At 41.3% G+C, this 24,051-nt stretch overlaps 1 protein-coding gene across 1 annotated transcript in view; it reads left to right on the forward strand.

Annotated features, from left to right (window-relative positions):
• Positions 1 to 11,601: 11,601 nt before the first annotated feature.
• Positions 11,602 to 24,051, forward strand: part of snx27a (sorting nexin 27a) — a 35,623-nt gene continuing 23,173 nt past the window's right edge. Inside the window, exons 1-2 of the mRNA XM_083543310.1 lie at positions 11,602 to 11,996; positions 19,132 to 19,363. Coding sequence (XP_083399436.1) covers positions 11,701 to 11,996; positions 19,132 to 19,363 — 528 coding nt within the window. The 5' untranslated portion in view covers positions 11,602 to 11,700. The remainder of the gene's footprint in view (positions 11,997 to 19,131; positions 19,364 to 24,051) is intronic.

A 24,051-nucleotide genomic window follows, 5' to 3' on the forward strand; every position in this document is an offset into this window, starting at 1 on the left:
CTTGTACTCCTGCCTACTTTTCTAATCACTCTGTCAATCCTAATTCTGTTTTGCCAACCTCTTTCTCCTTATGCTCTCCTGCACTTCCTCATTCCACCACCACGTCTCCTTGTCTTGCTTTCTATTTCCAGATGTCACACCAAATACTTTTCTAGCTGCCTCCCTCAACACTCCTGCAGTAGTTGCCCAATCATCCAACACCTCCTTAACACCACTGAGCCTCTGTCTGACCTCTTCCCTGAACCTCACACTACACTCTTCCTCCTTCAGTTTCCACCATCTTCTTCTTCTTTCAGTCCTCACTCTCCTCCTCTTCTTCTTCTCCTCCAAAACCATCCTACAGATCACCATCCCATGCTGTCTCACTGTCCCCTGCCAACACCTTACAGTCTATAATCTACTTCAGGTTGCATCTCCTGCATAGCACATAGTCTACCTGTGTGCACCTTCCTCCACTCTTATACGTCACCCTATGATCCTCCTTCTTCTTAAAATAGGTGTTCACCACTGCCATTTCCATCCTTTTTGCAAAATCTACCACCATCTGCCCTTCCACATTCCTCTCCTTAAAACCATACCTACCCATCACCTCCTCATCACCTCTGTTCCCTTCACCTACATGCCCATTAAAGTCTGCCCCAATCACCAATTATTCTTTCCTAGGTACACCATCTACCACTTCATCTAATTCAATCCAGAATCTTTCCTTCTCCTCCATCTCACAGCCAACTTGTGGAGCATAGGCACTGATGACATTTTTATCATCATCCCTTCAACTTCCACCTTCATGATCATCACCCTATCAGAAACTCTCTTCACCTCCACTACACTCTTACTGTACTCTTCAGAATCACCCCTACACCATTTCTCTTTCCATCCACACCATGATAAAACAGTTTAAACCCACCTCCTATGCTCCTGGCCTTACTCCCTTTCCACTTGGTCTCCTGAACACACAGCATATCTACCTCTCTCCTCTTCATCATATCAGCTATCTCTCTCCCTTTACCTGTCATAGTACCAACATTTAAAGTACCAACCCGAACCTCCACTCTCCTGCACTGCTCCTTTCCCTGCCGTCTCTGTAGACGTCTTCCTCCTCTCCTTCTCCTCCTACGGCCAACAGTAGCCCAATTTCCACCGGTACCCTGTCGGCTAGCGATACCTGTGGCGGTCGTTGTTAACCCGGGCCTCGACCGATCCGGTATGAAATTTTTATTTGTTCAAGCCAAGGCCAAGAACAGAGCTGTCTTGAAGGACAAAAATTTAAGGGAGATATTTCCCAGGTGCTCGAAAGGTTTGTAAGATAAACCCTCCAGCACAATAGAGAGGTACAATTCTGAAACTACTTTTCTGATCACTGTTAGGAAGTGGCAAGCCCCCTTTAAAAATCTATAAATAAGGGGGTGTTGCCCCACTGTAATGCCACCAAGCCCAAAATGACATGCAGCGATAGCTGCTAAATAGACCTTAACCATAGAAAAGGATCTTCCACTATCAATAAGGTCTTGCAAAAAAGCCCAAAATATCAGCGACTGAGCACAGATATAAAAACAGCTGGTGGCTGTCACATCACTCCTCAATCAGGGAGCATGTAGAAGAGGCCCTAGCATTCTGAACAATAGCAATAACACGTATGGGAAGCCCCAATGTGTGTAAATTTGCCCTCTCATGGACCTGGCCCAAAGAGCCACCCTGTCTTGGTTAGGATGGTAGATCTCCCTGTTCGCTTGGGACAAGAGGTCCATGCATAACGAACGACTTTGAAAAGGTTATAAATAGGCAGGCATCCTATTAAACGGGTGCGAGCGTAGGCGACTTGTCCAACGATCCGAAGATGTGTCCTCCTGAAGTTAAATAGCCAACAAGCTGTGAGGGGAGTGTACAGAATATGTGCGAAGTGAATGTCAACTGAGGAAAGGTAGCGCTGTCTATCCTGTCTGTCAAGCCAGAACTTATTGAATTATGCAAAATCTTTTAAAGCATCAATTCAAGTTCAATCTCTTGCAGAAAACAGCAGCACACATCCTCGCACATACATTCATGTGCGACTGAAATTAGCAAAGAGAGTCTTACTGCATCAGTAACTACACAGTTACTGCCTTTAAATAAAGCAACATGCAACAAAATATCACTAGATCTCTGTCTGTCCTTGACTTAAACACAGGCTCTACTCACCTGCACAATGAAAACCCACAAAACCCACAACAGGAATTTGGCTGTTTGGTTTTACAGTATTTGGCTGTTTATTTCTTGATTTTATGGTAAACTACGGGCAGCAGGGTTGCCAGTAATCTACTGTTTTTTCTTTTACGGTTTGTTTCTATAAATTAAATGTACAGTACACTGTAAAAGGATTGCTGACAGTAACATGCTGTTTTTTCATTAAAACAGTAAAATACCCTATAAAACAATGCATTCTGCTCTGTTGTTTAAAAAAGAAAGTATAAACAGTATACAATATACTGTGAACTAACAGTGTTCAGAGTGGACACTCAGAGACTGTGTCTGAAATCACACCCTACACCCTCATTCACTACATTAGTTTACTAGTATAGTCCATGTGACAGAGGGATTGAAAACAAATGAGTGAATTCAGACACTGATGAACACCTGGTGTTTACAAGGTTAATCACTGAAGGAAAAAACAAAAAACAAAACTACAACTGACGTACAGTTACAGCCTTAAATGTATTCATCTGATTTAAAACTAAGGATGATTAAAAATTTCTTATTAAAAATGTTTTGTTTGAGTCCACCATTTTGGAGATTAGTGTTTGGGCTTGTGACCCTGGACTCTTTAACATTCGAAAAGTCAAGACAATTTATAATCAACAGCTTTTGGTTAAATATAGCTTGTGATATCATCATCATCATCATCATTATCATCATTTCAGGCCCTTCTTTACTGGTATCAATATGTGTTTAATGTTGGATTTTATAGGACTATTGAAAATTATGAGAAAGAGTTTTGAAAACATTTTATGTGTAAAACCCTTAGAGCTAGAGCTATTTTCAATTCAATTAAATAAATTTTTCCTTCTATAGTGCTTTTAACAATGGACATACTCTCAAAACAGCATTACACAGATAATGTGGTAATAAAGAATGAATAAGAATGTTCTTTTTAAGTGTAAGTTTGTCCCTAATGAGGGAGCGGATGGCAACTGTGGCAAAGAAAAACTCCCTGAGATGGCATAAGGTAGAAACCTTGAGAGGAACCAGACTCAAGAGGGAAATGCAAACTGTAGTCCTAAGTCAGTGTAGCCAGTGTAATGACTGTTGACATTAAGTAAAACTTTCTTTCGGCTTCTCCCATTAGGGGTCGCCACAGCGGATCCTCTGCATGTTTGATTTGGCACATTTTTACGCTGGATGCCCTTCCTAACGCAACCCCCCCCCCCCCCCCCCCCAATTTATCCGGGCTTGGGACTGGCACTTAAAGTGGCTGGGGTTGGTTCCCGACCAGGGATCAAACCCGGGCCGCAGCGAGAGCGCCGTATCCTAACTACTAGACCACCAGGGAACCCACTGTTGACATTAAGTACAGTCCAAATTTATCATCAAAGCACCTGTGTTACACTGTAATTTTATGGATTCCAAGGGCTTTTGATGTGAAACCGTCCCCAGCTGCACAGAGTGGCCTCCAATCAAAGAGAACACCATCTAGAGGCAGGCCGAGACGAAGCGGGTAGATCCGAGGAGCGGAGAGGAGCAGGAACAGAGAGAAAGAGAGAAAGAAAGAGAGAGAGAGAGAGAGAGAGAGAGAGAGAGAGAGAGAGAGAGAGAGAGAGAGAGATAAAGAGAAAAGGATATGGATTATTACTGTAAGTATTGATGTATAAAAGTTAAGGACACTGTGCAGTTGGAGATTCCGGCAAGACTCGCTGTGGCAGCATAACTAAAAGGGAGAACCAGAAGGTAACACAGACATGAGGGATCTCTGGAATATGAAACGACCCACTACACCACAGTCAACAAACCTGAGAGAACGTGAGAGGGTGAGAGGACGACAGCATACAAATATCCCAGTTCACTTAACACTCTTTATCTATGTTTCTTCCAGGTCTGCTCCTTTACCTAAAAAAAAAAAAGCTTGACTAAATAAATATGTTTTCAGCCTCAACTTGAACACTAAGACTGTTTCTAAGTCCCGAACACTGATTGGATGGCTGCTCCCTGCAGTGCTTTATAAGAGAAAGATCTCCCCCTGCTGTAGTCCTGATTATTTGAGGTACCCACAAATTGCGTGCACCTCTTGATCTAAGTAGGCCTGGGGGATAGAATGGTACAGAAGTTCACCCAGATACTGTGGCGTGAGACCGTTAAATGCTTCATATGTCGGTAGTAGCATTTAATAATTAATGAGAGATTTAATTGGGAGCTAGTGCTGAAACTTACAACTGTGTATCATCAATGGAAACTTATACCATGTTTATGCATAATTTCATATACAAAAAGAAAAGCAGTGGGCCTAAGACAGATCCTTGCGGAACACCAAACTTTACCTCAGAGATTGTGACGAACTCCCCATTTACATCAACTGACTGATAGAGATCAGTCAAATAGGACCTAAGCCAGGAGAGAGCTGTTCCCTTTATTATTTTCCAGTTTAGCAAGAAGGATATTATGATCAATGGTTTTAAAAGCTACACTAAGATCAAGCAAAACAACTAAGGAGACAAAACCCTGATCAGATGCCAATAACAGGTAATTTACCACTTTAACTAGCACCGTCTCTGTGCTATGATGAGGCCTAAATCCTGACTGATACATTTCAAAAATTTTATTCCTAAGTAGGTATGAGCATACCTGCTGTGTTATGACCTTTTCTAGAATCTTGGGGGAAAAGGGGCATTTTGACATTGGCCTATATCATTACCTTCTGTGTGAAAAACTATTTAAGAGAACCTATGCTTTTCTAAAAAAAAACCTAAGCTGACCTGCTATGTCTGGCACCCTGACTCATGGTATACACCTTACCTGTGCTGCTAATGCCCCTAAAGCCCTAGCTAATATTACGTCTTTACCAACTTGCCCCGCTGCGAGGGCTCTAATGCTGGAGTTGAGGAAAGCTAACTCCATCTAAGGCATACAGACTTTCCCATGCAGAACCTAGACTGCGCTTGCACTCTCTCCGCACTTCTGATGGAAATGTCCTCCACTTACTGCTTTAAAACAAGCAAAGCTCTTCTAAAAAAAAAAAAAAAGAGAAATGAGCTGGGAGAAAGGAAGGGAAACAGGAAACCGAAACGATAATTCAAGATTACTTAAGGGAAGAAAGATTTTTAAAATTTAAACGCCAACACAAACACGAAATTCACGGCAAACAAATCAACAGGAATCTACGTCACACGTTGTCTATTTTCTTTATTTGCTTTTATTTTGGTATTGTTTGGTTTGCTGTGACTTTTCAGAAGTTCTGCCACAGTTCAAAGCTTTTATTTGTGCATGGTGTATGTAGGACTATTACATCGTTAATTGCTGCAGTATCAGTGGTGTAATTTAAGTGTATTAATAATATATCACACTTTTTATTAGATTAAACATTGAGTGAGATCAGAGAATTAGACCAGCTAATAATAAGTTTGACATCACACACAAAACCAACCTCATCTGACCCTGGTTTCTTTTGGATTCTTTTGCTATAAAAGTTATGTTTAATAAACACAGCTATTCTGTTTATTTATACCTGCTGCTGCTATAATTTTCCCTACAGGAAAATAAAGTATATTTCTAAGTCTAAGCCTCAATCTAATCACAGCAAACAACAAAAAACTCATTTTAAAAAGAATTAAGAGCCACACTACATTAAACACTGATCATCACCATGGTGACTTCAAATGAAAGTACAACACCTGAAATCTCAATTAGAGCTTTTGTACACATAATGACAGAAATAAAGTCACACTGGTTAGTAATAAGTGAAACTGGTATGTGGGGTTGTTTTCTTTTCAGTTGATTTCATCTATGGCTTTGGTCGTAAGTTGTGTTTCTCTGCTCTTGTTTCTCTTTCCTTCAGTGATTTTGCTTGTTCAGAGGCGTTCATCACTAACGATCAATCTTCATTTAATTAGTCACTTCATGATCTCATTAACTTCATCACTGCTTCAGTGTTACTTCACCACTCTGTAGTGTGAGAATTTGCTGTGGGATTAAAGGGGTTTAATAGAAAAAACCACACACACTGAAATGTATTTTAACAGTAAAAATGTAATTTATGGAAGCAAACTGAAAAACTGTAGATATTGCAAAAAAAAAAAACAAGTACTTGTTGTGTGTATCATGGGTACCATTGTGCAGGAGAGTAGAGCCTGTGTTTAAATTGAGGATTGACAGTGCGCTATTGATATTATGCTGAATGTAGTTTTATATAAAGGCAGTAACTGTGTAGTTATTGATGCAGTGAGAATCTCTTTGCTAGTTTTAATAGCACATGAATGGGTGCTGCTGTTATCTGTAAGTCATTTTGCTTGAATTGATGCTTTTAAGATTCTGCGTAGTTCATTAAGTTTTGCTTTGTGTGCTCCAATAAAATAGATTCTCAATACTTGTTTACTCACATTATTTAAACATTATAAATATTAATTTCTAAAAAATAGTAGTTGGTAAATGTAAAGTTCTAAAGTAAATTCTTTATCTTATGTGATGCACAATACTGTAATTTGCACTACCATGCACTCTTAAACTTTATGAACATTACTGATCTGTCATATACTCTCCATATTTTGTCCTATTTAATACACGTATTGACTCGTATTGTCTCATATATTCGGTTTTGTCTTGTATAGCCCAAGCTATACTCTACTTTTGAGAGTCACCAACAGCTGGAACCAAATTCCTTGTGTGTCAACACACTTGGCCAATAAACCTGATTTTGATTAACCTTTTTTTTTACTGTTAATTTACAGGACAATTTTTTACAGTGTGTGGGTTCTGTGGATTACTATTGTGCAGCAGAGTAGAACCTGTGTTAAGTTAAGGACGGATAGAGAAATATTGGTATTATGCTGCATGTTGCATATATTTAATTTCATACAGAAAATGCAGATTTTGCAGTAATTCAGTATGTGCACTTAAGTAAAATACATTCTCAGTTTTAATGTGTTCACCAGTGTTGTGCTCGTTACTAAAAAATAGTAACTAGTTACAGTTACTCGTTACTTCATTCATTACTTACACCAAAAAGTAATGCGTAACTGTTAAAAGTAACTTTTAAGTTACTTTTTAAAAGAACCTTCTTTAATGTTCCAATTATGCCCTTTCATGCGTTATGGTTTATACAAACACAAAACTGACTTAAACACAAAGTAATTTTTAAACACTATTTTATTAAAGTCAGACCAACACAAACTGAATATATCACAAGGATTTCTGAAATAAATAATAAAACAAGCTGAATAATATATTCACAATCAAAAACTAAAGTGGCGTCTGCTGTTGTGTTGAGCTCTTAAACATGTTCCTTTTACAGCTGAAGTATGAAAACTATCAACAATGTAGAACACCGGGTTAGCGCATAGCTACTAGCTCCTCAGGCATGGAGGTCCTGGAGGTGTTTCAACAGATTGGAGTTGCTGTTTATTTCAGTAGATACGAGGTTCGAACCAGAAAGACACAGCTTACATTTGACTTAAAAGTTTTTGTCTTTATACTCAACTAAAGTGAAATAATGAGCATATTTCCACTTTGAGAAACTCGTCTTGCTCTCGCCTCGCCTCGCCATTACTGCCGCACAGACCTGAATAAATGGAGACACGCCCACAGTGCGTCTTCTTTGTGTTTACAGTGGTTTATCCACCAATCCTACAATGCGACGCTGCTGTAAGAAAGTTAGGCTGTAGTCTACACTTCAGCCCAAATTAATTCATTTAAAAACGTAACGGGTAACGCACCATACGGTAACGGTGTTACTTTATTTTTAAAAGTAACACATTACAGTATTAGTTACTCTAAAAAGTAACGCGTTACCGAACGCGTTACTGCCCAACACTGGTGTTCACATTACATTAGTGTACATGTAACAAAATGTGACAGTGTAATTTAATTTCTGTCTTATGTGTACAAAAGCTCTAATAGAGATTTCAGCTGTTGTTCTTTCATATGAAGTCACCGTAATGGTGATCAGTGTTTGCTGTCTTTTGGCTCTTGAACCTTGATGTTTTAAAATTTGTTTTTCTTTGGTTGTTATAATTAGTTGTGTTTATTAAGCAAAGTTTTTATAGCAAGAAAAGCCCCCCAAAAAACAGGGTCAATTGTGGTTGTTTTGTGTGTAATGTAAAATCCATAATTCAGTGATTTTGTTCAAGATTTAATATCTTATAAAAATGTGAAATATTACTAATACACTTAAATTACTCCACTGATACTACACACACCATGCACAAATAAAAGCTTTGAGCTGTGGCAGAAATAAAACACACACCATGACCAACAATCAGTGTATGAGTCTTAACAAGAAAAATGGAAAAACAAAACCAGATCAACGCTGAATATCACAAAAAAGTCTACTAGAAATCCCAGTAAACCAAACAATACCAAAATAGTAAGAGCATTCAGCTGAATAGGTGACTCATGCTGCAATGCATGCTGGGAATTTTGTACTTTTCTAGCACCCAGCATGCATTGCAGCTTGCAGACAGTTTTGATAATAGTTGCCATTCTTGCGTTTCATGTGCTGATTCTTGATGTGTGTGTGTTTAAACAGTGCAGTAGATCTAAAGGTTTGTTGATTGAAATGTTTTTAAAAACTTTTTTCTAATAAATAAAATTCATATATCAATCAATTTCTAACAAATATTATCCGTTACATCAAATATTAAATACAGATTAAAATGAGTAAATAAAGTTGGTGGTTCCTCTCATTTACACACGCACTCTGTCTTACTCCTACTGACTTTCATTCCCCTTCTCTCCAGTGTGTACCTCCACCTCTCCAGGCTGTTCTCAACCTGCTTCCTACTCTCACCACAAATTACAATATGATCTGCCAACATCATTATCCAGGAAGACTCCTGTCTGACCTCATCTGCCAACCTGTCCATCACCACTGCAAACAGGGAAGGGCTCAGAGCCGACCCTTGATGCAGTCCAACCTCCACCTTGAACCTGTCTTTCCTACTGCACACTTCACTGCTGTCACAATGTCCTTATACATGTTTTTACAGCAATTTTAGAGCAGTTAAATTGAAGTCACTGTAATTGTGATCAGTGTTTGCTGTAGTTGGGCTAAAACCAATTAGTTGTGTTTGTTAAGCATAGTTTTAACAGCAAGAAAAACCAATAGAAAGAGTTAGATGTGGTTGGCTGTGTTTGTGAGGTCAAAGCCATTATAAGCTGATCTAAATCACCGATTCCAATCAAAATGTAACCACTTATTAAAAGTGCACTATGTTAGTAAGACACTGAAATAGCTTTGAACACTCAGTGTATGAGTCTCAACATTAGTGACCATCAAAAATGGAAAACAAAAACCAGATCAACTCTGAACATCACACAGAAGTCTACTGAAAAGTTACAACAAACCAAACAATACCAAAATAAATGCAAATGAAGAAAATAGTAAGAGTATTCAGCTGCATAATGTTTTCAGCGTGCAATGCATGCTGGGAGTTTTGTACTATTTTGGCACCCAGCATGCATTGTGGCATAAAATCTTGTTAATAGTGGCCATTGTTGAGTTTCATGTGCTGAGTCTTGATGTGCATGTGCCTGTGTGAAGGTTTGGTGCATTAAATGCTTTAAAAATTCTAAACGTTTTAGGGAGTTATATTACTATTAAAATAAATCTATTCCAAAACTTTTCAATCTCTCCTGACTTTTTCTTATCATCAGAAATGTGCTTTTGGAGTTGTTTAATCATCCTCTGTTTTAATTCAGTTGATTTCATCTAAGGGTGTAACTGTATGTCAGTTGTAGTTTTGTTTCTTGTTCTTTCCTTCAGTGATTCTCCTTGTAAACAGCAGGTGTTCATCAGTTTCATTTCAATTATTTGTTTTCATTCACTCTGTTAAGTGGATTATACTAGTAAACTAATGTAGGGAATAGTGAATGAGGGTGTGATTTCAGACACAGCATCTGAATGTTGACTGAATGCTGTTGATTCACTGTATACTGTTTATACTTTCTCGAAAACAACTACATTATTTTGGATGCATTGATTTATAGAGGATTTTACTGTTTAAATGAAAAAAGCAGCATTTTACTGTTTACTGTGTCCGTTTATTTTCACATCAAAATGTTTCACAGTTTGCCTTTGTGTCCTGGTACGGTTTCAAATTACATTCTGATGTTTTTCATAACATTTCACTGATGTTCTGTGTGCATGTATGATCAGAATGTAATTTTAACCCATACCAGGACTTAAAGGTAAATTTTTATCACTAGGGGTGCATACATGTTCTTTTAGAAGTACAAACAAGAAGGTACAAAAATGTACCAATGTTTAGCAGTAGGTTGCTGTACCCTGCTAGATAGGGATGGGCAGTATTTATAATACATGTATTTCAAATATAAAATAGCAATTTGTCTTTTTTATTTGATAGGGTTGATCAAGAGGGTTGATCACTGGAGAGAAGGGGAATGAAAGTCAGTAGGAGTAAGACAGAGTACATGTGTGTGAATGAAAGGGAGGGCAGTGGAGTGGTGCAGTTACAGGGAGAAGAGGTGGTAAAGGTGGAGGAGTTCAGGTATCTGGGGTCAACAGTGCAAAGTAATGGAGAGTGTGTTAAAGGAGTGAAGAAAAGAGTGCAGGCAGGGTGGAGTGGGTGAAGAAGAGTGATAGCAGGAGTGATTTGTGATAGAAGAGTATCTGCAAGAATGAAAGGGAAAGTTTATAGGACTGTGGTGAGACCTGAGATGTTGAATGGTTTAGAGACAGTGGCATTGAGTAAAAGACAGGAGGTGGAGCTGGAGGTAGCAGAGCTGGAGATGTTGAAGTTAGGAGTGACGAGGATGGACAGGATTAGAAATGAGTTTATTAGAGAGACATTGCATGTAGAACGTTATGGAGACAAAGCAAGGGAGGTGAAATTGAGATGGTTTGGACGTGTGCAGAGGAGGGACATGGGGTATATCAGTAGGAGAATGCTGAGGATGGAGCCACCAGGAAGGAGGAAAAGAGGAAGACCAAGGAGGAGGTTTATGGATGTGGTGAGGGAAGACATGCAGGTGGTTGGTTTGAAAGAGGCAGATGTAGAGGACAGGGGGGTATGGAGACGCATGACCCGCTGTGTTCTCCCTAATGGGAGAAGCTGGAAGAAGAAGAAGAAGAAGAAGAAGAAGAAGAAGAAGAAGGAGGAGAATTGTATTGTATTGAACTGAACTAAATTGCATTTAAATGTAATTGAATTAAAGTAATTTTAATTAAATTGAATTGTATTGATTGTAATTTAATTGAACTTTTTGAATTGTATGATTCAAATTCAAATTGTATTTAACGGAATAGAATTTAATAGAAAATCCAGTGAACTCATGAAACAGTAAGAAATCTGTAGTATTTGTTCCTTCTGCAGTAAAATGATAATTTCGGTGTCACTTGCTGATCTCGTGGTTTGATGAGCGCTGAGTTTCCGAGTAGGATTTCCCAGTTACTTTATTTTTTTCAGTCCGAGTCGGAAGTCGAATGCAGAGCTATAGCTCGGGCCGTGCGGCGGGCGCGTTCACGCTCACGCTCCAGTCACGGCGGCGCGCCGGTTGAACATGGCGGACGTGGAAGAAGACGCGGCTTACGGCGCCGCTCCGTGCCAGGTGACGGTCCCCGCGACGTCTAGACACGGCTCCGTTGTTCACACGGTAACGACGGGACCCCGCATCGTTCGGATTATCAAGTCGGAGTCGGGCTACGGGTTTAACGTCCGCGGGCAGGTTAGCGAAGGCGGCCAGCTGCGCAGCATTAACGGCGAGCTGTACGCTCCTCTGCAGCACGTCAGCGCCGTGTTACCCGGGGGGGCGGCGGACCGAGCCGGGATATGTAAAGGAGACCGAATCCTGGAGGTGTACGTGCCTTTTCATTCAGTTTATTATCGTATTTCACTTCATTCTAGCGCGTTGAGTCTGGTCTCTGCAAACACCCGAGCTGACACTCATTTCTGTCTAAATAACATTCAGCTGCTCTCATTAACACTCACCATGTCTGAGTTCAATCACAAACACAGAGCTTCAGCTTCACCTGCTCAGGCAAGAGAAGAAACCACCAGCTCTCAAAATAGGGTTCAGTCCTGGGTGGTGGAGGTTCTTCTGCTCTTAAATATTTGTCATTATATTCATTGCAAAGCTCTGATCTTCTATAGGAAAATAAAGGAAAACTTTGAACACAATCTAAAATAAATAAACTAAAACTTCAGTGATCTCTCTGTCCAGTCTCTAGACTTCAGGAGCGATCGAATGCTTTGACATTTCCTGTTTTATCCAGCAGCTTTAATTCAACATTGCAGGTTCACCACAGTTTATATTACTGTCCAGATACTTTTGGACATGAATGTTTTTTTGGACATGAAGTCTTGTATTATTACATTTTACTCAATTCTGAAAGTGCTGATCTAGGGTTAAAAAATAGTTTTTTTGTGTTACATCAGTATTTCATTTCATTTCTACATTATTTTTCTGTATTTTTCCGCCGTCAGTTGGCCGTTTTGATATTCAGTCTTTGAAACCTATAAACTTTTAATCTGAGGTTTGGGAATATTTCCCCTTTTTGATATTCATATCCTCTTTCACATACATATATGTAAAACAGACTTCTGCTTCGGTCGATCTCGAATGTACAAGCAACAAAAGCAAAAGCTGAATTAAACTAAAAGTCAGCAACGTATGTGAAACTGTTGTTCTTTCCCTTTAGCTCGATGAGGCAGTTTACTAGATAAGAGGTGAATCCTGTAATATCGAGACGGCGCTCCCTGACTGCTGTGTGTTATTAGGATACATTTTGTCATTGGGCTTGAAAGCAATAGAAGTTTTATAATAGATGTTTCATAACGACTTTATTGATGACTCTGAACAGCTCTCTGTTTTCCCCCCGATAAAGATTCAAAGCTGTGATTTTATTCTGTATGTTGACCTATTTCCTTGTGAAACAGGAAGTCAGGGTGACGTCGTGTTGGATTGTTGATTTACACAACAGGCGACAGCGCTTGATTTGAGATATAGTGCATCGACGAATCTCAGTAACTCTCTGCCAGATTTAGCTAAATGTGGAAAACAGTGCAGAGACCAATGAGAGCTCTTTACTGAACCTCAGTGGTGGAGAAGCGCTGATAGAATCACATTTTCACCTTTTAGTTCCGGCGTTGAAGAACCAAGTCAAGTTAAAGTAAAGAAGATTGGGCTCTGACATGTACTTAAGTAAAAAGTAGTCATTATTACTACCTGTTTTAGCGTCACACTGGAAACTGGACCTCACATCATATTACTATATAAGAATTTCTAATTTTGTTCTCTAATGAATGTATCCAGGCTAAAAATCCACCATAGAGAACACAAGCAGAGAAAAGATGCTGGTGATCAGGAATGTGTCTGTTCCCAGTCATGTTTGCATCACTGACTCCCTCTGTCTCATCCACGTTAACCCCAGACTTCTTGTTGCCTTGTTCCCTGCTTGTTGTTAGCTTTGTAAACTAGCCTACGTCTGAGGTGTGTGAGAGCAGGGAAATGATACACCAGTGGAAGGAACACAGAGCGCAGTGAGAAGAAAGTATTTGTACTTCGGTACTTCTCACCTCTGCAGAGAACACAAATTGTCCTAATGCACACCTCTGAGGCTTCACACCACCTGTTATAAGGGCTCTAGTCATGATTCGATTCAATTCATGACATTGGATTTACAATTTTTATTTAATTGGATTTTTTATTTTTATCTCAGAACATTGAATGAAGAAAAGTTATGACTGAAATGTATAAACACTTCTTGAAAAAATGTGCAAATGTGCAGATTTAAAAGATGATGGACGTGTAGCTGAAATAGAGCTCCTAGGTCAGCTAAAACACCTGATTTCAGTGGCTTTGGTGTTATTTAATACTACTGCAGAGAATTATGTGATGACGTTGTGTTACTATATATTATCCTTGTTGGCTGTTGTATTATTGGACAAGTGCACAAGTGTTTTAGCTAACTGATTTAGCTTGTTTGCAGTATGCATGGCACATTTTTACATATTCTATTGGTAAAATCTTGCGCTATTGACTTGCCCATGATAATGCGTACGCAATCACTTTCCCAATCCAAATAAATCAGTTCTCTTGGTGGTTCTGTTTAATGAAGTTGCAGTTTACTCTGTGCAATTTGCTGACTTGACCCAGCCATGTGACGCTAAATGATGCTTGCGTAATGCGCGTTTCTTCACATGCATAGTCACCGTAGTTTACTGTTTTTATGCAGTATGTGCATTTTATTTGATTCTAGTTTATTTTTTGCTGTAATTTGCCCAGCATAGTCACATTCAGTCTGCAAGCTAACAGGAAGTGAGGACAACATTCAGGAAACAGGACATGACAAGAAACAACTGAAACAGCACTTGCTGTTCTAAATTAGTTTTTTATTAGATCTGTTAGATTGGTAGGCTGCATCTTTTGAGGCTTAGAATACGATGTTATTTCTTTCTCTGTCACCTCTGAACGCAAAAAACATGCCGGACCAAATTACATAACTCGCTCAGCACGAGACTGTGAAGTGAACCTGACATACCTATAACTTTAAGTCTTTGCTGTGCTCTCTGAGAGACCTGAACAGATTCAGCATTAGCCTGTGTGTTGACATTGCGAGGTTATAATATTTATTACTGTAGTATACTGAATATTCATGCCATTTCGGTTGTAAATGTGTACTGTGATGTTGCGATTGGTTGCATTAGATTGAGTCACATTAATATTGGAAGTGAAAATCAGGATGAAGCTACAAACCACCAAAAATTTACGTCTCTTACAGTTGAGGAAATCATTTGCTTTGCTTTTCAAAGTTGGAGGATGTAAATTTGAAGTTATTAATTAACTTTAGCAAAATGCAGCATTATTATCTGGAAACCTTCTGAACTGGTCCTGATTGCAGGAAGAGGCAGTTGTTGATGTTAATGTTGAGGAGAGACCATCCCGTCTCCTCCTTTCCTGTGACTGTAGGACTCCTTTAGTCAGTTTGTCAGTTACAGAAACGTCCCTGATACACTGCATACTATTATTAGAACGCCTGACATTTATTGTTTGTAAACTCCACTCTTGTAGTATCGGTGCTGCAGAACTTGAAGAAGCGGAGATGTTAATGCTGCAGAAGAAAAATAGTGTGTAGAATATCATATATACATTTCAGTATCTGTTTCTCCACATAGTTGTGCTCGTCAGGAAGTTGGGGTCAGAGCACAGGGTCAGCCATGATGTGCCACTGGAGCACACGGGGTAAAGCAGCTCGGTGGTGCTGAGGCTTGAATCTCCAACTTACTGATCAGTAATATAGCAATTCTTTTGAAGGAGTTTCTCTATTTCTTGTGTTTTATCCCGTTCTTGAACAAGGGAACAAAAGAGGAGTCTGGGGGAGAGTAAAGCTTATCTTAAGGGGAAGAATTTTTTTTTTTATTTATTATTGTGTAAAATGTAACATGAGCTTCTTTCATTACTGCCTATAGTTTTATTAGAATAGTCTAGTAATGCTTCCTTTTATGGCCCGTGTGTGTGTGTGTATGTGTGTGTGGGGGGCGCGTTGTTGTCTTGTGTAATAATAAAAGTCGTAGCCTCTGTATATGATTGGTTTTCTGTATCCTGCTTTATTTTGAGTTTTCTCATATAATTATCGGGTTTAGTTTTACTTACTGATCAAATTCGATTTCACACCGCAATAATGCAAGGAAATAAAGTTAAACTAATAAGACCAGTTGCTTTTTTGCCACCTCGTATTTCAGTTTAGCAGCTGAAGGGTGAGAAATGTCAGCCCTGAATACACAGCCTGCTTGTTCAACCTCCTGCTGTTCAGTTGATTCGTGTTCTCATTGTGATCGCACTGCACCCTACTTTGTTTCGAGAAGAAAGACTTCCTGTAGTAACAGTGTTGGTGTCTTGATCTGCAGGCAAACGGGTTGTTTGTGTTTATATATGCACCAGGGCAAATAACCAGGACTAAGCAGCTAAACACACCAGAGTTTGATAAAGATGGACAGACCGTGAACTTTTCTCTCAGATGCTGTTGGCTTGAAGAAGCAGAAACGTCGACTTCCTTTCGCTGAACGAAGTTTCATCTCCTTCGAGCACACACTTGCTGCTCAGTTTCGGTATCCACTCTTGTCTCACTTTCACTGTTGCTCTGTTTTCTGTATTGATGCTATGAATTAGTGATGGTGGAAAGTGGAACGAAGTGATCAAATTTGCACCGGGTGGGCGCCAAAGTGTAGCTACGTCTCCAAGATCCAGAGAAATGGGATCCACCTAAGATTTGTGTCAGAAATGTACAAATTTATAAATGGATATTTTTCTAAAGCAGCTTCACATAGATAAATATTTTAATTATATTAATACTCTTTATACTATAAATTAGAAATTTAGAAGTCCCTATAACTTTATCCTTAATGAGCAAACCAGTGGTGACTGGCAAGAAAGAAACTCTATGAGATGGTAAAACTTTATTTGAAATATGTTTAAAGTATCAGTGTTTTAAATAATTTTTTATTAATATTTTGCATCAATTTATTGCTCAGGTTTAAAGTCAGTCTTTTCATGGTTTTCCTCATTGTACAGAAAGACATCATTGAAGAAATATTGCCAAGTTTTTGTCATTTCACCTTTATTAGGAAAAAATAATCTTTTGGCTGTATTTCTGTGATCTGCTCACAGAATGACCAACTGATGACCAACTTTACTCACTTTCAGGTGTAAAAGACTACTCTAAAACTTGAAATGCAGCTCAGGTTCATCCAATTTCTCTGCATCATCATTGAGAGGTTTCTACACTGGATCTTGTCACTTACACTTTGACTGGAATATATTGTCATATTCAGTAGATTTGACATCAATTGGAAACACACACGTCAGTATAAACTCAACAGCTCAAAATGTAGATCACGGCAAAAACCAAGCCATGAGTTGAACGTGACTTCCTGAAGAGCTCAGAAACAGGGTTATGCTAGGGCACAGATTCGAGGAAGGCGGCAAAACATTCTGGGAAAATGTTCCGAAGAACACAGTGGTGTCCGTAATCCTTAAATAGAAGAATTGTGATACAACCAGGACTCTTCCTAGAACTGACATTCAGAGATCATGTATAATCGTGAGATAACTTGAGAACATGAAAGTTACCATGTAATTGTATTTTATTTTTTCAAGAAAATAAATATCTGAAATTGCCAAACACTTCTTTCATGTTTCCTGCACAAAGAAGAAGCTTTATTCAGTCCACTCTGCCAGAATAAAGCTGTGGAGGCCTGCAATTATCAGAAAAACTTGCAGATGGTCAACAGTCAGCAAATGATCTCTGGAGTTCAACCATGTGGTTCTTGTTTACATTTCTTCCGAATGCCCTTCTCCCCTGCTTGGTTTGGTGTCCAGCTCTAGTAAAAGACTTGGTGGTTCAAAACATCCATTTAAGTGTTATGGAGGACACTTTGCTTTTGGGAACCTTAAATGCAGCGGAAATATTTTTGTAGCCTTCTTCAGATCTCGGTCTTGGCACGATCCTGTCTCTGATCTCTCCAGGCAGTTAATTTGACCTCATTTTGTGGTTTTTGCTCTGATCATTTTCACTCGTTAGACCTTAACTAGACAAATGTGTGTCTTTTCAAATCATGTCCAGTCGATTGAATTTGCAACATCTCCAAGATTTAGAAAAAATAGGATTCACCCAAACTACTTTTCCACGTATAAGAGAAAATGCACTGGATATTTATGTCAGTGTGATATTTCATTTTTATTTCTGTTTTATTTGGTAGCAAAAAAAAGATGATCACAAATCTGTTTGGTCATTATGGGAGAGTAGATATAAAAAAGAATGTAAACATTTTAGCATTGTGCTGCTAGAAAACAAAATGTAAAAAATGAAGAGGTATGTTTCAATATTCTATAAATCTAAAAAATTGTCATGATATACTTTTTTTGTGATATTATTATGTTATATCATTATGTACACTGCCTGATTAAAATAAACAAATAGGTGAGAATTTCCATTGGAAAATTAGTTCAGTGACTAATATGATTTAACTGCAGCAAGTTATTTGACCTGATCTGATGCCCATTTTATTTTTTTTTAAACAAAGGAGAAAAACTCAAGCTGAAACTACCAAATGTGGTTTAAAAACTGTCCAACAGGGTAAGAAGAAATGCGAAAGTACAGGTTTGTGGAGGCAGTGTTATGATCTGGGGTTGCTTTACTTGGTGACATCATCAACATTGTGTCCACAAAGTGAGGTTAGTTTCATGGATTTTCTTTGCTAATTGATGATGCTTAAATTAAAGAGTGGGTCAGGGAACATGAGACGTCACTTTCACACATGGATTGGCTTCCATACCTGCATCTTACACTGCGTCTGTTTGGCCAAAAAAAACAAAAATCTTTAGACCACCAACTGCTTTGATTATGGCACCCTTTCACCATGGCATCATTTTGATGAGCTTATGAAATGTCTCCATATTAATTTCTTTTCTGACTTGCAGTAATTTCTTGCTCAAGTCTTGCAGTAACAATGGGAGCCCATTGGCCAGGCAGTGTAAAATTTCTGTAAATCTTTTGTTTTTAATTACATTTAATAGCTCAGATTTCAAATTGCTGTCTTATAAATCCGCCCTGTATGTTTGCATTAATTACAACTAGTGAGTTTGAATGTGTATTGTTTTATTTCTGCGCTGGAATTTTTCTGCCATTGCAACTTTTGAAATCCAGATGATTATTGTGGATCATAGGAATGTCCTGAGGTAATATGATATAATTTTTTTGTCCTTTTGCCCACAAAAGCCATTCACGTGTTATGTTTTAAATATACATTTCGGAGTGATGAATCTGCAAAAAATAAACGATATATGAATTTGTGAACGCCTGCACAATCAGATTTTACGTTGCAGAAGTGCACCAACCAAAAACACAGCCTTATTTTAGATTGAATCTTAATACACACCACCACCACTCCCCTCCCCTGTGTGAGCTGCTCTTTCTTCTTGGTCTGTTTGTAGGAATGGCGTAAGTGTGGAAGGAGCGACACATAAGCAGGTGGTGGATCTGATTCGAACTGGAGAGAAAGAGCTGGTGCTCGCTGTTCTGTCTGTGCCACCACAGGAAGTAGATGGTCTCGACTCTGGAGAGGACAGCTCAGCTAATCTGAATTATGACTACGGTGATAAGCAGGCTGTGCCCATCTCCATCCCCACCTACAAGCACGTGGAGCAGCATGGTGAAAGATTTGTTGTAAGATCCACAATGCATTAATTACATCACGAAATCTATTGTGCTTTGTTGATTTGTTTGTCACCCGAGGTTTGTTTTAGTTAGTGAGGACCACAACATGTAATTTAGGCCCTGATAAATAAAATCATAGCACTGATGGAGGGTGTACTTGCTTGTTGCCATGATTGTATATGGTTCAGGGGTTAGTCACGGCCATATGGAGATCAGCTGTCAACTGTACTGTTCGGTTTTTGAACCTGAAACCTGTAATCTTTTGCTTCTATTTTGCAATATAATGTAGATCAGGATTAAATGCAACAGTCAGTAAACATAGTTGGATCAAGGCACAGCAGCCTCCTCGCCACACATGGAAAATTCACCTCTAAAATTTGCTGCGTGAACAGAACATATAAAATCACAGAAATTCCTCTCCGAACTTCAGAATAACTAAATTCACTGTGTGCAATTCACGAGCACATACACAAAAGAAGTTGTGTTAAATTAATGTATTAATATTACAAATATTAATTAATATAGATCCTGTTAAAGTTTGGAAATGCCTAGTCTTTTATGATTTATATTTATATGTAACAAACCCAGTCACTAATTAAAAAATCCTTCTTTCGCATGAATTAAACAAACTTGGCATCTGGACATTTGTTTCTGCAAACATTCAGCAGAAATGCTTTGCCCATGTCATGCCTCTTGTAAAACTCGCCAAAAGATGTTCTTTACTATTTGGAGATTTCTTTCTGACCTCTAGGATTCATGTGTGTTGACTGTTTCCAGCCTACTGTTTGCTCTCTAAATAGTGCTTACAATGAGCTTTGTCTCATTGTCTTGCTTTATGGTGAAGTCGGTTAAAATGAGCTGCAGTCCAGACGGAATTGCATGGTTTTGTAGTATGGAATGGTAGCCATGTTGGTTCAGTTTTCCTTTCACCAGCATTCCATACTTCAAAACAACCCCAAACCATTAACACTTCCATTTCCATGTTGCAGTGTGAGAATGAGGCAGTCCGCTAACTTCATCTCTCCTGCTCTCAGAGCCAAAAATTAGAAAATTTCTTTCAGACATCCATCCATCCATCCATCTTCTGCCGCTTATCCGAGGCCGGGTCGCGGGGCAGCAGTCTAAGCAAAGATGCCCAGACTTCCCTCTCCCTAGCCACTTCTTCCAGCTCTTCCGGGGGGACACCAAGGCGTTCCCAGGCCAGCCGGGAGACATAGTCTCTCCAGCGTGTCCTAGGTCTTCCCCGGGGTCTCCTCCCAGTGGGACGCGCCCGGAACACCTTCCCAGGAAGGTGTCCAGGAGGCATCCGGAACAGATGCCCGAGCCACCTCAGCTGACCCCTCTCGATGTGGAGGAGCAGCGGATCTACTCTGAGCTCCTCCCGAGTGACCGAGCTTCTCACCCTATCTCTAAGGGATCGCCCAGCCACCCTGCGGAGAAAGCCCATTTCGGCCGCCTGTATCCGGGATCTTGTCCTTTCGGTCATGACCATAGGTGAGAGTGGGAACGTAGATTGACCGGTAAATAGAGAGTTTCGCCTTGCGGCTCAGCTCTTTCTTCACCACGACAGACCGGTACATCGACCGCATTACTGCAGAAGCTGCACCGATCCGTCTGTCAATCTCCCGTTCCACTATTCCCTCACTCGTGAACAAAACCCCAAGATACTTAAACTACTACACTTGCGGCAGGAACTCCCCACCAACCTGAAGTGGGCAAGCCACCCTTTTCCGACCATGGCCTCGGATTTGGAGGTGCTGATTCTCATCCCAGCCGCTTCACACTCGGCTGCAAACCGTCCCAGTGCATGCTGAAGGTCCTGGTCTGATGAAGCCAACACGACAACATCATCTGCAAAGAGCAGAGACGAAATCGTGTCGTCACCAAACCGGACACCCTCCAGCCCCTGGCTGCGCCTAGAAATTCTGTCCATAAAAATTATGAACAGAACCGGTGACAAAGGGCAGCCCTGCCGGCAATGCGAACCAAGCTCCTGCTTCGGTCGTACAGGGACCGGACAGCCCTTAGTAAAGGGCCCCGGACCCCATACTCCCGGAGCACCCTCCACAGGCCGCCGCGAGGGACACAGTCGAATGCCTTTTCCAAATCCACAAAACACATGTGGACTGGTTGGGCAAACTCCCATGAACCCTCCAGCACCCTGTAGAGGGTATAGAGCTTGTCCAGTGTTCCACGGCCTGGACGAAAACCACACTGTTCCTCCTGAATCCGAGGTTCTACTATCGGCCGTATTCTCCTCTCCAGTACCCTGGCATAGACTTTCCCAGGTAGGCTGAGAAGTGTGAACCCCCTATAGTTGGAACACACCCTCCGGTCCCCCTTCTTAAAAAGAGGGACCACCACCCCGGTCTGCCATTCCAGAGGCACTGTCCCCGACCGCCACGCGATGCTGCAAAGGCGTGTCAGCCAAGACAGCCCCACAACATCCAGAGACTTGAGGTACTCAGGGCGGATCTCATCCACCCCCGGTGCCTTGCCACCGAGGAGTTTCTTTACTACCTCGTTGACTTCAGCTTGGGTGATGGATGAGTCCGCCTCTGAGCCCTCAGCCTCTGCTTCCTCAATGGAAGACGTGTCAGCGGGATTGAGGAGATCCTCGAAGTATTCCTTCCACCGTCAAACGACATCCCCAGTTGAGGTCAACAGCTCCCCACCTCTACTGTAAACAGCATTGGTAGGGCACTGCCAGAATCTCTTCGAGGCCAGCCGATAGTCCTTCTCCATGGCCTCACCAAACTCCTCCCAGGCCCGAGTTTTTGCCTCGACAACCACCCGGGCTGCAGTTCGCTTGGCCTGCCGGTACCCGTCAGCTGCCTCAGGAGTCCCACAAGCCAACCAGGCCCGATAGGACTCCTTCTTCAGCTTGACGGCATCCCTTACTTCCGGTTTCCACCACCGGGTTTGGGGATTGCCGCCTCAACAGGCACCGGAGACCTTACGGCCACAGCTCCGAGCGGCCGCTTCGACAATGGAGGTGGAGAACATGGTCCACTCGGACTCAATATCTCCGGCCTCCCTCGGGATCCGGTCAAAGTTTCGCTGGAGGTGGGAGTTGAAGATCTCTCTGACAGGAGACTCGGCCAAACGTTCCCAGCAGACCCTCACAGTACGCTTGGGTCTGCCGAGTCTGTCCAGCTTCCTCCCCCGCCATTGGATCGAACTCACCACCAGGTGGTGATCAGTTGACAGCTCCGCCCCTCTCTTTACCCGAGTGTCCAAGACATACGGCCGCAGGTCAGATAAAACGACCACAAAGTCGATCATCGACCTACGGCCTAGGGTGTCCTGGTGCCACGTGCACTGATGGACACCCTTATGCTTGAACATGGTGTTCGTTATGGACAAACTGTAACTAGCACAGAAGTCCAATAACTGAACACCGCTCGGGTTCAGATCAGGGGGGCCGTTCCTCCCAATAACGCCCCTCCAGGTGTCACTGACGCTGCCCACGTGAGCATTGAAGTCTCCTAGTAGAACGACGGAGTCCCCAGTCGGAGCACTGTCCAGCACCCCTCCCAGAGACCCCAAGAAGGCCGGGTACTCTATACTGCCGTTTGGCCCGTAGGCACACACGACAGTGAGAGACCTATCCCCGACCCGTAGGCGCAGGGAAACGACCCTCTCATTCACCGGGGTAAACTCCAACACATGGCGGCTGAGCTGGGGGGCTATAAGCAAACCCACACCAGCCCGACGCCTTTCACCATGGGCAACTCCAGAGTGGTGGAGAATCCATCCTCTCTCAGGAGTGTGGTTCCAGAGCCCAGGCCGTGCGTAGAGGTGATCCCGACTATCTCTAGATCTCCCTAGAACTAGCTTCCGTGTCCAGGGATCGGGTTGTCGAGGCCCCCGCCTTCGACTGCTGCCCGATCCTCTCAGCACCGGCCCCTTACGGTCCCTCCTGCAGGTGGTGAGCCCACTGGAAGGCGGCCCCACGTCGCTCCTTCGGGCTGAGCCCAGCCGGACCCCGTGGGGGAAGGCCCGGCCACCAGGCGCTTGCATACGAGCCCCAACCCCGAGCCTGGCTCCAGGGTGGGGCCCCGGCTGCGCCATACCGGGCGACGTCACGGTCGCCCGGTGGACCGCTCTTAGTCTGACCCGTCGCCTAGGACCTGTTTGCCTTGGGAGACCCTACCAGGGGCATATAGCCCCGGACAACATAGCTCCTAGGGTCATTCGGGTACTCAAACCCCTCCACCACGTTAAGGTGGCAGTTCAAGGAGGGGCTTTCAGACATTCACTGTCTAATTCTTGTGTGTTTTTGCTTTTATTGCATAGAAACAAAGCTGCATGTTTTACCAATCAATCTATTCACAGGCTTTGTATATAGTAATATAGTACATATACTATTATAATAGAATTATTATAGTGTTTTATATATTTGTGTATATATTATATAGAATATAATAGCATAAAGTATATCTTTTATTATATAACATTGTGATATATACCGATCAGGCATAGCATTGAAACATTATGAGCGGTGAAGTGAATAACACTGATTATCTCTTCATTATGGGAAATGTTATTGAGTAGGATGAAATAGGCAGCAAGTGAAGATTTTGTACTCAAATTTGACTTGTTAGAAGCAGAAAAAATGGGCGAGCGTATGGATTTGAGCAAATTTGACAAGCGTCAAGTTGTGATGTCTAGACGACTGGGTCAGAGCATCTCCA

This window comes from Silurus aristotelis (genome assembly GCF_946808225.1).
Source record: "Silurus aristotelis genome assembly, chromosome: 6".
Lineage (NCBI taxonomy): Eukaryota > Metazoa > Chordata > Actinopteri > Siluriformes > Siluridae > Silurus > Silurus aristotelis.